We start from the raw sequence: 16,712 nt of genomic DNA on the forward strand, positions 1-16,712 counted from the left end.
GGAGACATGAGTGCTGTTCACCCAGTGTTTCTGCTTCTCCACCTCTGGACACCCTGGCAGGGTAGCACACCCTGGCCTCCCAGTGGTTGGACATAGCCATGTGATTAGTTCTGGCCCATGAATTGTGAGAAGTGATGAATATCATCTAGTCTGGAGCACTTAATTACCAGCATCAGACCCTCCAGAGCTCTTTTGTCTTTTTCCACAGTAATTGGCAATAATCCAGAGAGGGCCACATGTCAGCTTAGGTCCCAAAGTGAGGATGGCAGAGAGAAGAGGCTCAAGTCAACCACAGTGGAGCATAAGGAAGGTATAAACCTTTGTTATTTGAAGCCACTGAGAGTTGGGAATTGTTTGTCTCCGCAACCTAACCTAAGATACTCCTGAAGCAGCATGAGCAGCACCAAGGAGGGGTGAGACCTTGACAGCTCCCAACCTCAAGGTCAATGGCAGCAGGAGCCAGTGCTCACTGGTTATTCTACTCACACCACTGTTTCAATGATGCCCTGGATCTCTCGCTGCAGCTCTGGCTCCTTCCGGTAGGCCTCCACCAGCAGCAAGGCCTGGTCGTAGCTGGCACAGTAGACCTTGTAGACTCGTTCCAACTCCTCTTGGAATTTCAGGAATAAGTTACCTGATGGTGAAAAGGCAATAAGAAGCCCTCAAAGGCATATCTGTATGTTCCTTTACTTGGGACACAGAGGTGGTGAGTGAGACGGCTAAGCCCTCAGCTCTGGAGTGAGACAGACAGGTCTAGCCAGTTCTGCCACTTTGGGCAAGTTACCTTTTCTTCCTGAGTTTCCATTTTTTTAATCTCACTTTCAAAAGGCTGCCATAAGGATTAAGTGACAGAATGATGCAGAGCTTCAGGTTGGTGCACTGGGAGTCTTAATAAAGGGTAGCTGTCATAATGGCAATAATATTAATAATTCTCATATTTGCCTTACAGTTTACAAACCATATGCAAACACAGTATACTTGTGTTATAGCTTTACAATCACCATGTGTGGCAAGTACAACTTCAAACCTCCAGTCCAAAGATACACTTTAGCAGAGCACAGATAGTCACAAGTATGGGCTTTGGAGTCAGAGAAAACTAGGGCTAGATCTCCAGTCAGTCCTTCCCCTGTGGCACAACCTAGCGCAAGCACTTGACCTCCTGGACCCTCCATTTTCTTATCCATAGACTGGAATAAAAACAGTATTTACCTCCTAGTGTTTTGTTAGGAATAAATCAAATAATGCATGTAAAAATACCTGACAGAAATTTTACTCACAAAATATTTACCAACAGCTTATTTATGGATTATATGCAGGCATTCTTCCAAGCTCTGTGAACAAAACAAAGCCTCTGCTTAATGGAGCTTATATTCCAGTGGGGAAAACGACAATAAGTAAATATACTGCATATGTTAGGTGATGATGATACCAAGAATCAATAGAAGGTGTTAGAAAGTAGTAGATCTATTTAAGGAAGGCCTCCATGAAGATGTGCATGTTTAGCAGAGACCAGAACCACCTGGCCCTGGAAATGTGTAGTGGAAGCTACACTCCAGGCTTACGGAAGGAAAAATGCAAAGGGCTTTAAACTGTAGGCAGGAGAACACTGGACATAAGGACAACAGCAAGAAGGCAAGAATAGCTAGACCAAACAAGGGCACAAAGCAGAGAAAATAAAAAGAAACTAACACCAGATCACATGGGGCCTCAAAGTAGGTAGGTTAGATAGAGTAAAGTGCTTGGATTTTATTCCAATGGTGGCTGGAAGCAATAAGAGAGGTTTGAGCAGAGGTGATCTGGTTTCTGTTTTAAATAGGTCACTCTGGGATCCCTGGGTGGCTCAGCGGTTTAGCATCTGCCTTCGGCCTAGGGCATGATCCTGGAGTCCCAGGATCGAGTCCCACATCAGGCTCCCTGCATGGAGCCTGCTTCTCCCACTGCCTGTGTCTCTGCCTCTCTTCCTCTCTCCCTCTCTATGTCTCTCATGAATAAATAAAATCTTTTAAAAAATAAAAATAAATAAATAAATAAATAAGTTACTCTAGGGACGCCTGGGTGGCTCAGCAGTTGAGCATCTGCCTTCAGCTCAGGGCATGATTCCGGGGCCCTGGGATCGAGTCCCATGTTGGGCTTCCTGCACGGAGCCTGTTTCTCCCTCTGCCTACATCTCTGCCTCTCTCTCTGTGTCTCTCATGAATAAATAAACAAAATATTTAAAAAAATAAATAAATAGATCACTCTAGTGCTCGATTTCAGCAGCACATATAGCAAAGTTAGCGTAGTCTCTGCACAAGAATAATAGGCAAATCTGTGAAGTATTCATATTTTTAAATCAGTAATTTATAAGATTGGTTACCTGTAGCAGGTGGATGGACTGGGGTAGAAAGAATGAGGGAATGGGAAAGGGTAAAAGGGATGAGAGGTGAGCATGGAGTGAATGGACTGGAACTGTAGGTATCAGTATGAACTCATTGTTTTTTATTCATGAAAGACAGAGAAAGAGGCAGAGACATAGGCAGAGGGAGAAGCAGGCTTCATGTGGGGAGCCTGATGTGGCACTCATCCCAGGACCCCGGGATAATGACCTGAGCCAAAGGCAGATGTTCAACCACCGAGCTGCCCAGGTGCCCCTGAACTCATGGTTTTAAATATATAGATAAAGATAGATAGATATAGAAAGAAATATAGATAAGCGTATATGCATACGTTAGTATGTATATATTTCCTAGCTCTATTAGCTGACAGGGCAAAGCAACAATGACACCCCAGAGGCAATGAGCACACCTACAGCCTAGAGCCTGGTGTCTAAATACCATTCCCCCCAAATGGGAACCAGGGCTTCTAGGAGAGATGGTTGATTCCGAAGATGGGGCAGGGAAATACAGATGATCCTGGAACATCTTGTGGTGTCAGAAAACAGGATGCACTCAAAAATTGTTAGAGGCATACTGACAGGACACAGGACACGGGAGCCAACTTGAAGGAGCTCTCAACTGGTACAATCAGAACAAGAAAATAAATAATGATAGTACTAGATTCTGATTCATGGAACAAAGTAAATGTCCAAGAGTCCATATTGACATAAATAAATAATTGAACAAGTGAATAGGCGAGAAGAAAAACTGCAATTAATAAGTGTAGAAGGGGGATCCCTGGGTGGCGCAGCGGTTTGGCGCCTGCCTTTGGCCCAGGGCGCGATCCTGGAGACCCGGGATCGAATCCCACATCGGGCTCCCGGTGCATGGAGCCTGCTTCTCCCTCTGCCTGTGTCTCTGCCTCTCTCTCTCTCTCTGTGACTATCATGAATAAATAAATAAAATCTTTAAAAAAAAAAATAAGTGTAGAAGGAATAAGCTATAAAGAAATTACCATGAGAACACCAGTAATAATTATTGTAGGCAAGAGCCACTGATGGATGCTAAAAATAATGGGTGAAAGTTTGCAATGAAATAGGACATTTGCATAATATCGAAGTTTTTCTCCATAAGCTATTTATAACAAGGAGGAAAATAGTAACCTTATAGCAGAAAAACATAGAAGATATTACCTTCTACCAACAATGTGATCAAAGTTAACATTATTCAGGACATCTTGGGTGGCTTGGTGGTTGAGCATCTGCCTTTGGCTCAGGGCATGATCCCCAGGTCCAGGATCAAGTTCTGCATTGGGCTCCCTACATGGAGCCTGCTTCTCCCTCTACCTATGTCTCTGTCTCTGTCTCTCTCTCTCTATGTCTCTCATGAATAAATAAAATCTAAAACTAACAACAAAAACAAACAAAAAAAAACAAAGTTAAGGGGGATTCCTGGGTGGCTCAGCGGTTTGGTGCCTGCCTTTGGCCCAGGGCGCAATCCTGGAGACCCGGAATCGAGTCCCATGTCAGGCTCCCGGTGCATGGAGCCTGCTTCTCCCTCTGCCTGTGTCTCTGCCACCCTCTCTCTGTGTGTGACTATCATAAATAAATAAAAATTAAAAAAAAAAAAAAAAAAAAACAAAGTTAACATTATTCTAAGTAGTAACACATAGCAACATCATGTGCCCCTGTTCTGAGGCACTAAGGAGGACAGGACGCTGGCCATGATGTTATTGCCAAAAATGCATAACCTCAACTTAAGAATGAAAATCACTTTAATTTTATAAATATATAAAATGTTTATAAAATATACATTTTTATAATTTATAAAATATATATTGTACATACCATAAACTTTCATAAGATCTATAAAATCATTTCAATATTAATAACTGAAAACTTCAAATTGAGGGCTATGCTACAAACTTGGCTCAGATTCTTTAGAGGTATTGTGGTCACAAAGGACAGACAAGACTAAAGAAGGCTAAGAGAACATGGCAATAAAGTGAAACGTGGTAACCTAGATTGGATCCTGGACCAGAAAAAAGACATTCATAGGAAAGCTGGGAAAACGTGAAATATAAGGTCAGTAGCCTTAACAGCATTGCAATGATGTTCATTTCCTGGTATCAACAATTGTACTTGGAATATCTGAGATGTTAAAATCAGGGGAAACTAGATCAAGGGTTATACAGGACCTCTGTATTTGCCACTTTTCTATAAATCTAAAATTATTTTAAAATTTAAAAAGTTTAAAAAGAACTTTGAGGGCATTATGCTAAGAGAGAGCAAAATATAATAGAACAAATACTGTATGATTACACTTCGATGAGTTAGTGGTAGCCAAATTCACAGAGACAAAAAGTAAAATAGGAGTTACCAGAGGCTGGTTGTGGTTTAGAGGGTGCAGAGTTTTGATTTACGATAATGAAGCAGTTCTGGAGATGGCCAGTGACTATGGTTGCACAACAATGTAGACATACTCAATGCCACTAGACTCCCACTTAAATATGGGAAAAATGGCAAATTGTATATGTTAGGTAGATTTTACCACAATAAAGAAGTTTAAAGATGATTTTTTAAAAACCCTGAACACCAAGGTTTATAACAGCTTTATTCATAAATAAATGAATATGCCTAAACGTGAAAGTAATCAAAATGCACTTTAGTAAGTAAATCCATCAACTGTGCCATGTTCATACAGTGGAATATTATTCAGTGATTAAAAAGAGAAAAAGGAAAAAAAAGAAATGAGTTACCAAGACAGGAAAAGAAAGGAGAAACCTTAAATGTATATTGCTAAGTGAAAGAAGCCACTCTGGAAAGGCCTCCTACTATATGATTCCACCTATATGACATTATAGAAAAGGCAAAACTATGGAAACAGGAAAAAGATCAGTGTTTACCAATGGTGATGGGGAAGGAGGGATGAATAGGAAGATTTTTAGAGCAGGCAAAGCACAAAATTCTGGGGGTGAGGATACATTCTACTGTAGAGTCTACTCTGTACACTCTACTTAATTTTTCAATAAACCTAAAAACATTATAAAAAGTAGTCTATTAATATAAAAAAGAGATCTATACTATGTTGAGACTTAACTAGGGTGTCCAAAGTGGTTATGGGAATGGCTGTTAGAACACTACTTCAAGGGCAGCCTGGGTGGCTCAGGGGTTTAGTGCCGCCTTCAGCCCAGGGCGTGATTCTGGAGACCCGGGATCGAGTCCCACATCGGGCTCCCTGCATGGAGCCTCCTTCTCCCTCTGCCTGTGTCTTTGCCCCTCTCTCTCTCTCTCTCTCTCTCTCTCTCTCTCTCTCTGTGTGTGTGTGTGTCTCTCATGAATAAATAAATAAAATCTTAAAAAAAAAAAAGAAAGAACACTACCTCAAGTACCCACAAGAGTCTTTGGTTGTCCATCTAGAGGGAAGTGATTAGGATGAAAAGAAATGTGTTAGCCATGAAAGAGGGTGGGGAACTGTGGACCACAGAAAGCCCAGCTGACCCTACTGCCTGCTGAAGCTACAGGCTGAGCCTCTGACCTGGACTAGGCCCCCGTCAGATGCATGGGATGTTGCCTTGCCCACCGTGGTCCAGCTTTCAGCAAAGATTTCCACAATGAGACTGCCACCCAGGACCAGTCCTCATCCCCAGTTCTGGTCCAGCCAATCCTCAGAGAGAATGCCTCAGGAGAAGCCCCCAGAAGGAGGGAGAAGATAGGAAAGAGGACACAGAAGTGTAGTTATCGAGAATCTGCATGCTAAGAGATGAGCCAACTACAGAACCCCTCCCTGCTAAGAGAGCCCGGGCGTTGCCTTGACATCTAGGGTGGTTCTCACATTCTCCTTAACCCAGTGCGCATCAGCGGGAATGTGACTGATGGCAAAGAAACTGTATCATAACCCATGTGACTAGGGGCCGAAGAAGGCAAATTCCCAGAAAGCACGCTATCCAAAGGAGCAGGAATGCCAGGAATGCAGAAATACAGACATGTTTCCTTTCCTCTTGTCCTTTGGACACAGACACAAGTCACAGTAGTGAAAAAGTTATTCCCAGCATCAGAAGAATACCCGTAGCCAGGATTAACTGGAAAGATGAGAAGGAGAGGCAGGATGGACAAGAGTTAGGGCTCAACCCTGCCTGGTCAAGCTGTGGAACCTTGGGGAAGTTACTTAACTTTTCTGAGCCTCAGGCTTTCCTTTAGTAAGATGGGGATAATAATAATAGTAATCAACAAGTCACAGTACTGTGAGAATGAAAGAGCTAGGACATGTTACTCAGAGTCACGAATGGCACATTTCAAAGAGGCAGAGACTGAGACTCAGAGACATGAAGGAACTTGTGGCCGGCAGAGCCTTGCCAGCCAGACTCCAACCCATCAGACCCACCCTGCCCAGATGTGGTAGTCACCAGCTACACGTGGCTTCTAGGCACTGGAAATACAAGATCTCAATTGCAATGTGTATAATACAAAAGACACCGGATTTCAAAGACTTAGTACAAAAAAAGAAGTAAAATAGCTCATGAATCATTTTTATATTGGTTACATGCTGAAATGTTAGTTTGGACACACTAGGATAAATCCAATATATCATTAAAATTAATTTCTCCTGCTTCTTTAATTTTCTAAATACTCAAAAATTTACAATTAAATTTGTGGCTTGAATTGCATTTCTACTGGACTGTACCCAGCTACAGCATGGTGCCTTCTAATGAGACAACCCAGGGTAGGGACTCCTGGGAAGGTCAGAGTTGTGTTGGACTCGGTCAAAAGGATGGGGGACCTAAGTCACCTGGAAGGAGAAAAGCCTGGTAAAGACAGTCATGCCTGAGGTCTGAAAATTTTTTTAAATGCTATGGCTACAGGACTGGAAAAAGGGTCTTCCTTGCACAGTGAGGCATGGGGGCTGGATGGGGAATAGAGAGCTGGCAGGAGCGAGGGCAGTCGTGACCTAGGACATAGTGCACCAAAGAGAAGAGCCACGTGGATTCTTTGTGCTTCTTTTAGGCTAACCACAAGGGGCAAAGGATGAGGGGGCTATTTTCTGTAGACTCTGTAAACATCAAGAAATAGGACTGGCAAATTAGAGGGGAAAAAAGTACAGGACTACATTTCAGTTAAACAATGAATAAATGTTTAGTATAAGTATGACCCAAATGCTGCATGGGATGTACTGCTACTAAAAAATTATTCATTGTTTATCTGAAGTTTAAATTAAATTGGGGCCTGTATTTTATCTAGCAGCTCTACTAGGGAGGCAGGGAATGGAGTTGTCACTAGGTATGCCTGGGAAACAAAGTGACATCCTGACTCTGCTGCACAACAACCAGGAAGGTAGAGACTGCAAGCAAGGACACTTAAACAAAGGAAGCACACTGAATTTCAAACCACAGAACAGAAGAACCTGACCTCAGGGTCCCCAGATCTTTAGCGTGTCTTCAGCCTGAGGCTATACTGATTCCCACTCAAATAAGTGGTAATGAGTAACAGAAATAAGGATAAAATGATGAAAGTTGAGAATATCTACCCAGATACTTAAAAGAAAGTCTTGTTCCTTAATTTAGTATTCATTTATCTTTTATAGGAAACGGTAACTCATTCACATTGCTGTTTCAATAAGGAACTCTATTTTCAAAGGAATAATAAACATACAATACACAGGCTTTGATCCCATTCTCTACTACGTGGAAGCTATTCAGTGCCACTGTTGAGAGCACTGGCTCCAGAGACGGAATGCCCAAGTTCAAATCCCTGGCCGTGTGACCTAGAGCAGGTTATTTCCCATCTACATGCCTCAGTGTCCTCAACTGTAAAATGAGGTAACAGCATCTACCTCTCAGGGTTCTTGCGATGAAATGAGTTAATATGTGGACAGTGGAATAGTGCTAGGCTTTTAGTAAACACTCAGTGGGCTTTCTAAAAAATTTGTGTGTTTGTTATTTTTAATCCTGATCATTCATGTCTCAGAAAGGGCAGATCGGTGATGTAAAGGCCGGGGAATTTGGGTGGGTACTGTGCTGGGTGCCCTTCCCTCCCCCTCCTCTTTTCTATATGGCACTCCTTTAACTTCCCCATCTGACACCCCTCAGAAACCCCTGACCTTGAGGTTTTGTCAAGTGACCCCAGGGCAACAGATGGGGAGAATGAGGGACACAGGTGTGTGAGGTTTATACCCACTCATCCCTCCTTTTTTATGCTCTACAGGGTCATCCTAACCATTCCACAATGAATACACTCTCACCATTTCTCACCAGGGTGACAGTAAGGCCCCCGATGTTCTCATGCTTCCACTCTTGCCACTCTCACAACCCACCGTCCACAACAGCCAAATAGGTCATCAAAAAACATAAATGAGACCATATCACTTTCCTGCTCAAAACTGTCCAATGGCTTCTCATCACATTCAGAATAAAATCCAAACTGCTTACCATGGCCTAGAAGGCCCTACATGATCTGGTCTTTCTCTGCCTCTTCCATCTTATCCCCTAACACATTCCCCTCACGAACTCCCCTGGAGCCACACCAGGGTTCTTTCTGTCTGTCCTTCACTCTAAGGCCTATCCCTACCTCAGGGCCTTTTGCACAACCATTCTCTCTGCTCTCCCTCCAGATCTTATTAAGTATCTCCTTCCTAATACTCAGGCCTCAGTTTAAATGTCCTCTTCTTGGAACTACTGTCATACCCAAAGGTTACTACAATTGTTTCTTTTCTTCAAATTCCAAATTATTACCTAAAATTCTCTTCTCTCTCACTAACTTGTCAACCCTTAAGAATGGGAACCTGGATTCACCAATTAGTTCCTCCTTGTGTTTACGCCCCAGTAAATGCCCTCCTCTGTAAAGTGATGGGGTTGGGCTGGATATTATTTGAGAGTCCTACCAGCTCTGATATGCTGTGTTTCAGGGATCCCCAAAAGAAACCCCCCTTGAGCTACATTACCCTGAAATTCTGGTGACAGTTCAGCAATGCCCACATGCTGAGGACAGTTCCACAGAAATCTGGGGCTGACCACTGCCCTGTCTTTTGCTTACCAATTAAGTGCACTTGTTCCTCTTCCCTGGATTCTGTCTCTTGCAGATCATGAAGAAATCTGTTATTCACCTCGATGACATCATCAATGTTTGAGAACAGGACATCCAGATCTCCCTGGGGCAGCTGGAAGGAACAAAGAAGCCACAGGAGTCTCTGGTAGTTGAGCAGATGACTTAACTGAGGGCCTTGGAGATCAGTCCAAAACATTCATACCTTCAGGGTCCTATTACTCTTGGGAAGACTGCCCCAGTAGAATGTTTGTGAGGCTTTGAAAAACGTTATCAATGATGCATAAATTAGGTGTTCTCATTATGAGGAGGGAGGGAGACAGAGTGCTCAGCATGAAATGAAAGCTGAATTGGTGTTTTATCCTAGATCTAGTAGCCATCATGTTTCTTCTCTCAGTTCCCTGTCACAGAGGGTGGAAAGCTGGGCTTCCTTCCAGCTCCGACACACTGGGCACTCACTACCATTATCTTGAGAAGTCTTCTGAACTCTGGCTACCATTAACTGGCAATACCACAGCAGGACATCTTTATATGTACACAGGTATATATAGGAGATTGTGTGTGCGTGTACGTGTGTGTGTGTGTGTGTGTGTGTGTGTATCCTGAATACACAATCAAGTACCTAACTGTAGAAAAAATCTCTAGAGTATGCTCTTATTTTTGCTAGAATAAGTAAGGATCTATAGTTGTTTGCTTAATGCCTAGAGAAAACTCCTAATATCTGGAGGGTAAAATAGGAGAGGATTTTGGCCTCCCACATTTCCTACTTTAGTACGTCATTCATTCAAGAAACACTAATTGAAGTCTCTGATTTATGAGTCCAGATCTGGGGCTATTGAGCTAAACAGTCTTTGACCTAATGGAGCTTACATGTTAAGGGATACTTAACATTTTATAGAGAGAACCTTATTATTTCTGAAATCAGGGGGAAGAGGTATAAAAACCCATCATAGCAATAATATCTTCATGTTGCCATCTTCTAAATGAGACAAGTACGATACAGGTCAGTTTAAGCACTCTGTTTCAAATTCGATAAAGGGCTATTTTATCCATTAGCTCACTTGATTCTCTGAGCTAATTATTCCTCTCCCTGTGTAGCAGATGAATACACTAAGGTTCCAGTGTGTCAAAGGCCTTGCTGAATGTTGCATGGCCAATACACAGAAATGACACAGCTTATATCCAGGTGGCTTCACACCCATCACACCTTCCCCTCCATCAAGCCTGCCCCTGAAACCAATGTGGGGTCTCAGAAGCCAAGAGCCATGTCTGCCTAAGGAAGGTTGTGTGCAGCCCCACCAAGATACCTGCTGCAGGTGGCTCCTGATGTCCGAGGCACAGAGCTGGAGCATGTGCAGGTATGAGACCTCAGTGTCAATGAGCTCCCTGACAGCCAACCTCTGATGCAGCAACGATCTGTCCTCCAAGACCTGACCTTCTCCATCGGGACTCCCTGTCCTGGAGGACGGCTCATCAGTCCCATGTTCAGCCATGTCAGCAGGTTCTAGGAAAGGCAAACATATCCTGACTCACTCTTGGGAGCTCCACCGGAACACTGCTGTCTCTCATCCAAAGGCAACTATTCATCGAGCGGCCTAAAAACATCTCTGGCTTGCATGCTGCAGGAAGAACTGTGTATTCGCATTTGTGGGTGGTATCTGAACAATTTTAAAAGGTAGAACATGGCTCAGATAATTGTCGATTTATCTTCGAGGAGTCAGATAATATGCTTGCTTGCCTAGCTTTTCTTCTATTTATTTCCCCAGCTCTTGACCCAGATTTCTTTATTTGGTTCAGCTGAGTCTCCCTTACCATCTCTCCTGGGGGGTCCTAGGGGTTACCTCCTTTCTACCCCCCACTACCTACCTACCTACCTAACCTACCTACCTACCAGGCCTCACAACCGACCCCTGGGCTCTTTCCACAGCCTCCAGGAGCATCTTTCCAAGTCTAAATCCCTTTACCTCTTGCTGCCACCCACACCCATGCATCCTGGAGGTGTTTCCAGCTTAAACTTCCTGAAACAAAGCTTGTGATCGTGGCATTCCGTGCTGTAAGGCTTAAACAGTTAGCTCCCTGCTGCTCTGTGGTCCAGCTCCAAGCTCATTTTTCCCTTCCCAGACCATACACCAGCAAAAGGGAGCTGCATGCTTTCCTCTATGTCTGCACAATCATTTCCTGCTTCTGTGCTTTTGCACCTGCCGGGCCCCACCCCCTCCTGTGTCTCTATGCTTGGATATTCATCTTCCCTTCCCCTTCCTGATCCTCCCAGCCAGATGGACTCTCCCTCCCTGAAACTCCCACAATCCCTTATCTCTAGGCTTAAAAGTACAAATGGCAGTCCTGTGGATACCATGGCCTGAAAACCCTCCCTACTACAGAATATCCTAGAAACGCTGGATCACATATTACCAACTTCCTTTTCATGCCCTGGCAGGGCTTGCAAGAGAATAAAGGAAACAGCAGAGCCCCCAAACAGAGGAACTGGAAAGCAGAGCTGAAGCAGCTGAGCAGTTGTGGCCCAAAGTGGAGGGGTAGGCAGGGAAAGGGGCACATGGCCAAGTTCGGGGAACCAGGGACTTGGGTGTTGGTGTTCAGATGGGAACAGATCTTTACAGAACTAGGACCCCCAAAGACTCCAGTGAAATGGTGGGTCAAAACATCGTCCCCATGCTCATGAGGACAAAAAGTCCCTTCTGAAAATTTATAAAAATAGGCCTGCCTTCATGGAGTTTTAGGCTCAAATTGACATTATACATGTGGTCTGAGTAACCCAAAGCTGAGAAATTAACAAAAACAGTTCTGGACTAATGCTACTGAGTGCCCATAGAAATAAAATGTCTCCAGAAGAACATGTCCTTACAGCCTAGGTCATGTGGTATTCCAGCAGCCAGCCCTGTCCTGAAAATGAGTTTACAATCCAAAATGACAGACAAGAACTCCACAGCAATGAACAGAATTAGATCCAAAGAATATCAGGTAAAAACTATAAAATAAGCAATAAAAGAAAAAAAAAAAAAAAAACCTGGGGCACCTGGATGGCTCAGTGGTTGAGTATCTGCCTTCAGCTCAGGGCGTGAACCCGGGGTCCTGGGATCAAGTCCCACATTGGGCTCCTTGCAGGAAGCCTGCTTCTCCCTCTGCCTATGTTTCTGCCTCTTTCTCTGTGTCTCCCATGAATAAATAAAATCTTTTTAAAATGTTATAAAAAAATAAAGACCTGTATGATTGTGATTTTTTAAAGCACCAAACAGAACTTAGAGAAATTAAAAATTTAGTCTTTGAAATTAAAAACTGAATAGGCAGATTAAACAGACATCTAGAAAAGAGAAACAGCAAAAGGGCATACAGACCTGAATAAATTATCCAGACTGCTAAAGAGAGAGAAAAGTATGGAAAATATGAAAGAGAACTGAAGGGATCTCGATATTGAAATAAGAAGGTTCATGCATCAAATCTGAGTTCTAGAATACAAGAATAAAGAGAATGAGGAGAGGCAAAATTCAAAGAGATAAGAGAAGAGTAAGAATTGTCCAGACTTTATAAAAAATATGAATTCTTAGATCCAGAAAATACAAGTCCCCAACAGGATAGCTTTTTTACAAATCCACACCTAGATACATTGAGGAGAAATTGCAGAACCTTGACAGCCTAGAGAATTCATCTTTGTATGTCCTTGTTCTCAGGAAACTATGAGAGAATGTGCCCCACCAAAATAAAGAAATAGGAAAGAAGAAGACATAGGGTACAGGGGACTGGTGATCTAATGTGAAAGGGACCAGGGAAATCCCCAGACAGGTGAAGGAAAAATTCAAGGATTGACCATTGGCTATAGGCAGATGCCAAACAGTCTACAGTATTTCAGAAGGTACTAGAATGTCTTGAGAACTGATTTATTGAATTGGTAGTGAATCTGGTGTTTCAGGATAATCATACAGATCATACATATAAAACTAAGAGACAAACCAATGAACAAACACAAAATAATTGTTTAAAAAAGCTGTGCAGCAGAAATAAAAGTAATTGTATGTTACTGCCTATTTCAGTTATAAATACAATTTACACACATTATATTGCAAGTTATCTAAATAATATTATGTATAACTATATTGAGAGAACAAGGTAATGGGAGGGGTGTACATGTGTGGTGGAGGGGGAGTAAAAACAAAAAACAACTAAATCTTCATCTTCCATTGTAGAAAGTCAAAGCACAATACCTAAATGAAAAGCTCAGTAATAACAGCAGCTGCATGCTATTTAAAGACATGGAGGGTTGCCTGGGTGGTATAGTCAGTTGAACCCCCAACTCTTGGTTTTGCTTCATGTCCTGATCTCAGAGTCCTGATGTCAAGCCCCACATCAGGCTCCACGCTCAGCCAGGAGTCTGCTCAAGTTTCTCTCTCTCTATCCCTCTCCCCGCTCTCCCCTGTCCCCTGTGTGCTTTTTCATTTTCTCTCTCTCTCCAATAAATAAATAAATAGGGCAGCCCTGGTGGCCCAGTGGTTTGGCGCTGCCTTCAGCCCAGGGCGTGATCCTGTGAGACCCAGGATCGAGTCCCATGTCCAGCTCCCTGCGTGGAGCCTGCTTCTCCCTCTGCCTGTGTCTCTGCCTCTCTCTCTGTCTCTCTCATGAATAAATAAATAAAATCTTAATCAATTAATTAATTTAAAAAAGAAAAAAAAAAGACATGGGGTAAACTTTTAAAAATATATTATTTATGTGAGGATTCCTCAATTTTGCTGGATATCAATATTTAAAAATAAATCCTATAACTGTATATACCAATAATAATATTTTGAATGCGATTTATTTATTTATTTTTTTTTTTTAAAGATTTTATTTATTTATTCTTGAGAGAGAGAAGGAGAGACAGAGCCAGAGACACAGGCAGAGGGAGAAGCAGGCCCCATGCACCGGGAGCCAGACATGGGATTCGATCCCGGGTCTCCAGGATCGCGCCCTGGGCCAAAGGCAGGCACCAAACCGCTGCGCCACCCAGGGATCCCTTGAATGCAATTTAAAGACAGTAGGATAATAAAAAGGTTTGATATTGTAATAAAAACAAATAATATTTATTCCTTCTGAAATATATTAAATTAACAAAAAATGTATAAGATCTTCATGAAAATTTTTTAAAAACTTTATTGAAATTATTGAATTGAAGAAATGATAACAAGTAGGGATACACTATGTTCATGGATAGGAAGACCCAATATCATAAAGAAAAAAAATTTTTCCCAACTGGATCCAATTATAATTCCAATAAAACCCCCATCAGGGTTTCATTTTGGTCTTGTTTTTCACTAGAACACAATAAAATAATTCTAAAATTTATACAGAAGAGTAAAAGGCCAAGATGGCTAAGAGAATCCTGAAGAACAAGATGAGGCACCTGTCCTATCAAATATCTAGATCTGGGGCACCTGAGTGGCTCAGCAGTTGAGCATCTGCCTTTGCCTCAGGTCATGATCCCAGGGTACTGGGATCGAGCCTGGCATCGGGTTCCCTGTGTAGAGCCTGCTTCTCCTTCTGCCTATGTCACAGATAAAGAGAGAGGCAGAGACATAGGCAGAGGGAGAAGTAGGCTCTCTATAGGGAGCCCGATGTGGGACTTGATCTCAGAACCTCGGGATCACGCCCTGAGCCAAAGGCAAACGCTCAACCACTGAGCCATCTAGGTGTCCCTAAATAAATAAAATCTTAAAAAAGAAAAAGATATCTAGATCTACTTGAAAGCCATAGTAATTAAAAAGTAGAGTGTTGATACATGGGCAAACATATTAGTAGAACAGATTAGAGAGCCCAGAAATAGACCACAGTAATAATGGAAATGTTTTATATGACACATGTATCATTTTAAGTCATTCAGAAAAGGATGGTCCATAGGATAAGTGTTTTCCCATATAGAAAAATAAACAAATGCAATCCCACATCACACCCCAAATAAACTCCAGATATATTAAAGACCTGAATGTCAAATATGAAACTCTAAAATTCTTAGAAGAAAACATAGGAAAATATTTATTTTTCTGTTCTCTGAATGGGAAGGATTTCTTCAACAAGACATAAAATGTACAAAGATTGGTTAGGACCCATAAATATGATGACAGTGATATGGAAATTTTCTGTTTATCAAACAATTCTACAATCAAAAGGCAAAGAGAGACCTCCAATCAGGAGAAGATATTTGTAAAAAAAGTAACCTGCAAATGTCTAATTATCTACACTACATAAAGAATTTCTATGAATCATTTAAACAAGGCAATCTAAAAGAAAAACAAAGCATATTATTGCACAGACAGTATTTTGGTTCATTCAATGTTAATTCTAACCTCCTCCTATAATACTGAAATTAGAAAGCTACACCCCAGATTTCTAGGCTTCCTTACAGCTAAGTATCCAACATGTGTTTTCAGCCCCACCAATCAGATAGTCTTACGTGAGCCCTGAATCTAGAATTGAGCTAAGTCAGAAGAGAGGTGGTGTTTGAGGTATCCATTTAATGGGACAAGTATTGCATTGTTCTTAAGTCATCAGTTCTGGCAAAAGATTATGACTAAAGTCATGGAATTATGAAGCCAACAACAGAGACAGGAGCTTCCCAATTCTCCAATTTCCTGATTGTTGCAGAGGGCAGCAATGCCTTTGGAGGGTCATTCCTGTAGCACTGCCTTGGGACCTATTCTGTTCTGTGGTCCACTTGTCCAGCCCCTCCATTTGATGTGGTAAGCACCTAACACACTCTTTTAAATCCTTTACGGTTAGGGGCACCTGGGTGGCTCAGTCGGTTGAGTATCTATCTAACTTTTTTTTTCCTATGTGACTCTTGATTTCAGCTCACAGCACCATCACAGGGTCGTAAGACTGAGCCTTGCACTGGGCTCCACACGCAGCATGGAGTTGGCTTGAGATTCTCTCTCTCTCCCTCTCTCTCTTTGGCACTCTGCTCCCTGCCCCCTCACCCTCATCTCTCTCTCTCTCTCTCTCTCTCTCTCTCTCTCTCTCTCTCTCTCAAATATGTCTTTAAAAATATATATCCCTTACTGGTTAAAATAGAATGACTTGTGTTCTTTCCAACTAATCTCTGGCTGTTACAGGTATGAACAGGTCATTGACAAAAGAAGAAATTTAAATGGCTAATATACAATGAAAAGATGCTCAGTTCACCAGTAAGTAGGCAAATGTGAATAAGTAAAGCCACAGTGGGGACATCTGGGTGGCTCAGTTGGTTAAACATCGGACTCTTAGTTTTGGTTCAGGTTGTGATCTCAGGATCATGAGATGGAGCCCTGTGTCGGGCTCCATGCTCAGCATGGAGTCT

General features: G+C 42.3%; 1 protein-coding gene across 3 annotated transcripts in view; it reads right to left on the reverse strand.

The window, feature by feature from the left end:
• Positions 1 to 16,712, reverse strand: part of ARHGEF37 (Rho guanine nucleotide exchange factor 37) — a 55,654-nt gene that overhangs the window by 27,421 nt on the left and 11,521 nt on the right. For all 3 annotated transcript variants that reach the window (XM_072824561.1, XM_072824560.1, XM_072824559.1), the window contains exons 2-4: positions 10,699 to 10,895; positions 9,383 to 9,506; positions 487 to 634 (exon numbers count right to left, since the gene is read on the reverse strand). In XM_072824561.1, the coding sequence (XP_072680662.1) occupies positions 487 to 634; positions 9,383 to 9,506; positions 10,699 to 10,884 (458 nt within the window). In that variant the 5' untranslated portion in view covers positions 10,885 to 10,895. The remainder of the gene's footprint in view (positions 1 to 486; positions 635 to 9,382; positions 9,507 to 10,698; positions 10,896 to 16,712) is intronic.

The sequence above is a fragment of the Canis lupus genome, chromosome 4 (assembly GCF_048164855.1).
Source record: "Canis lupus baileyi chromosome 4, mCanLup2.hap1, whole genome shotgun sequence".
Lineage (NCBI taxonomy): Eukaryota > Metazoa > Chordata > Mammalia > Carnivora > Canidae > Canis > Canis lupus.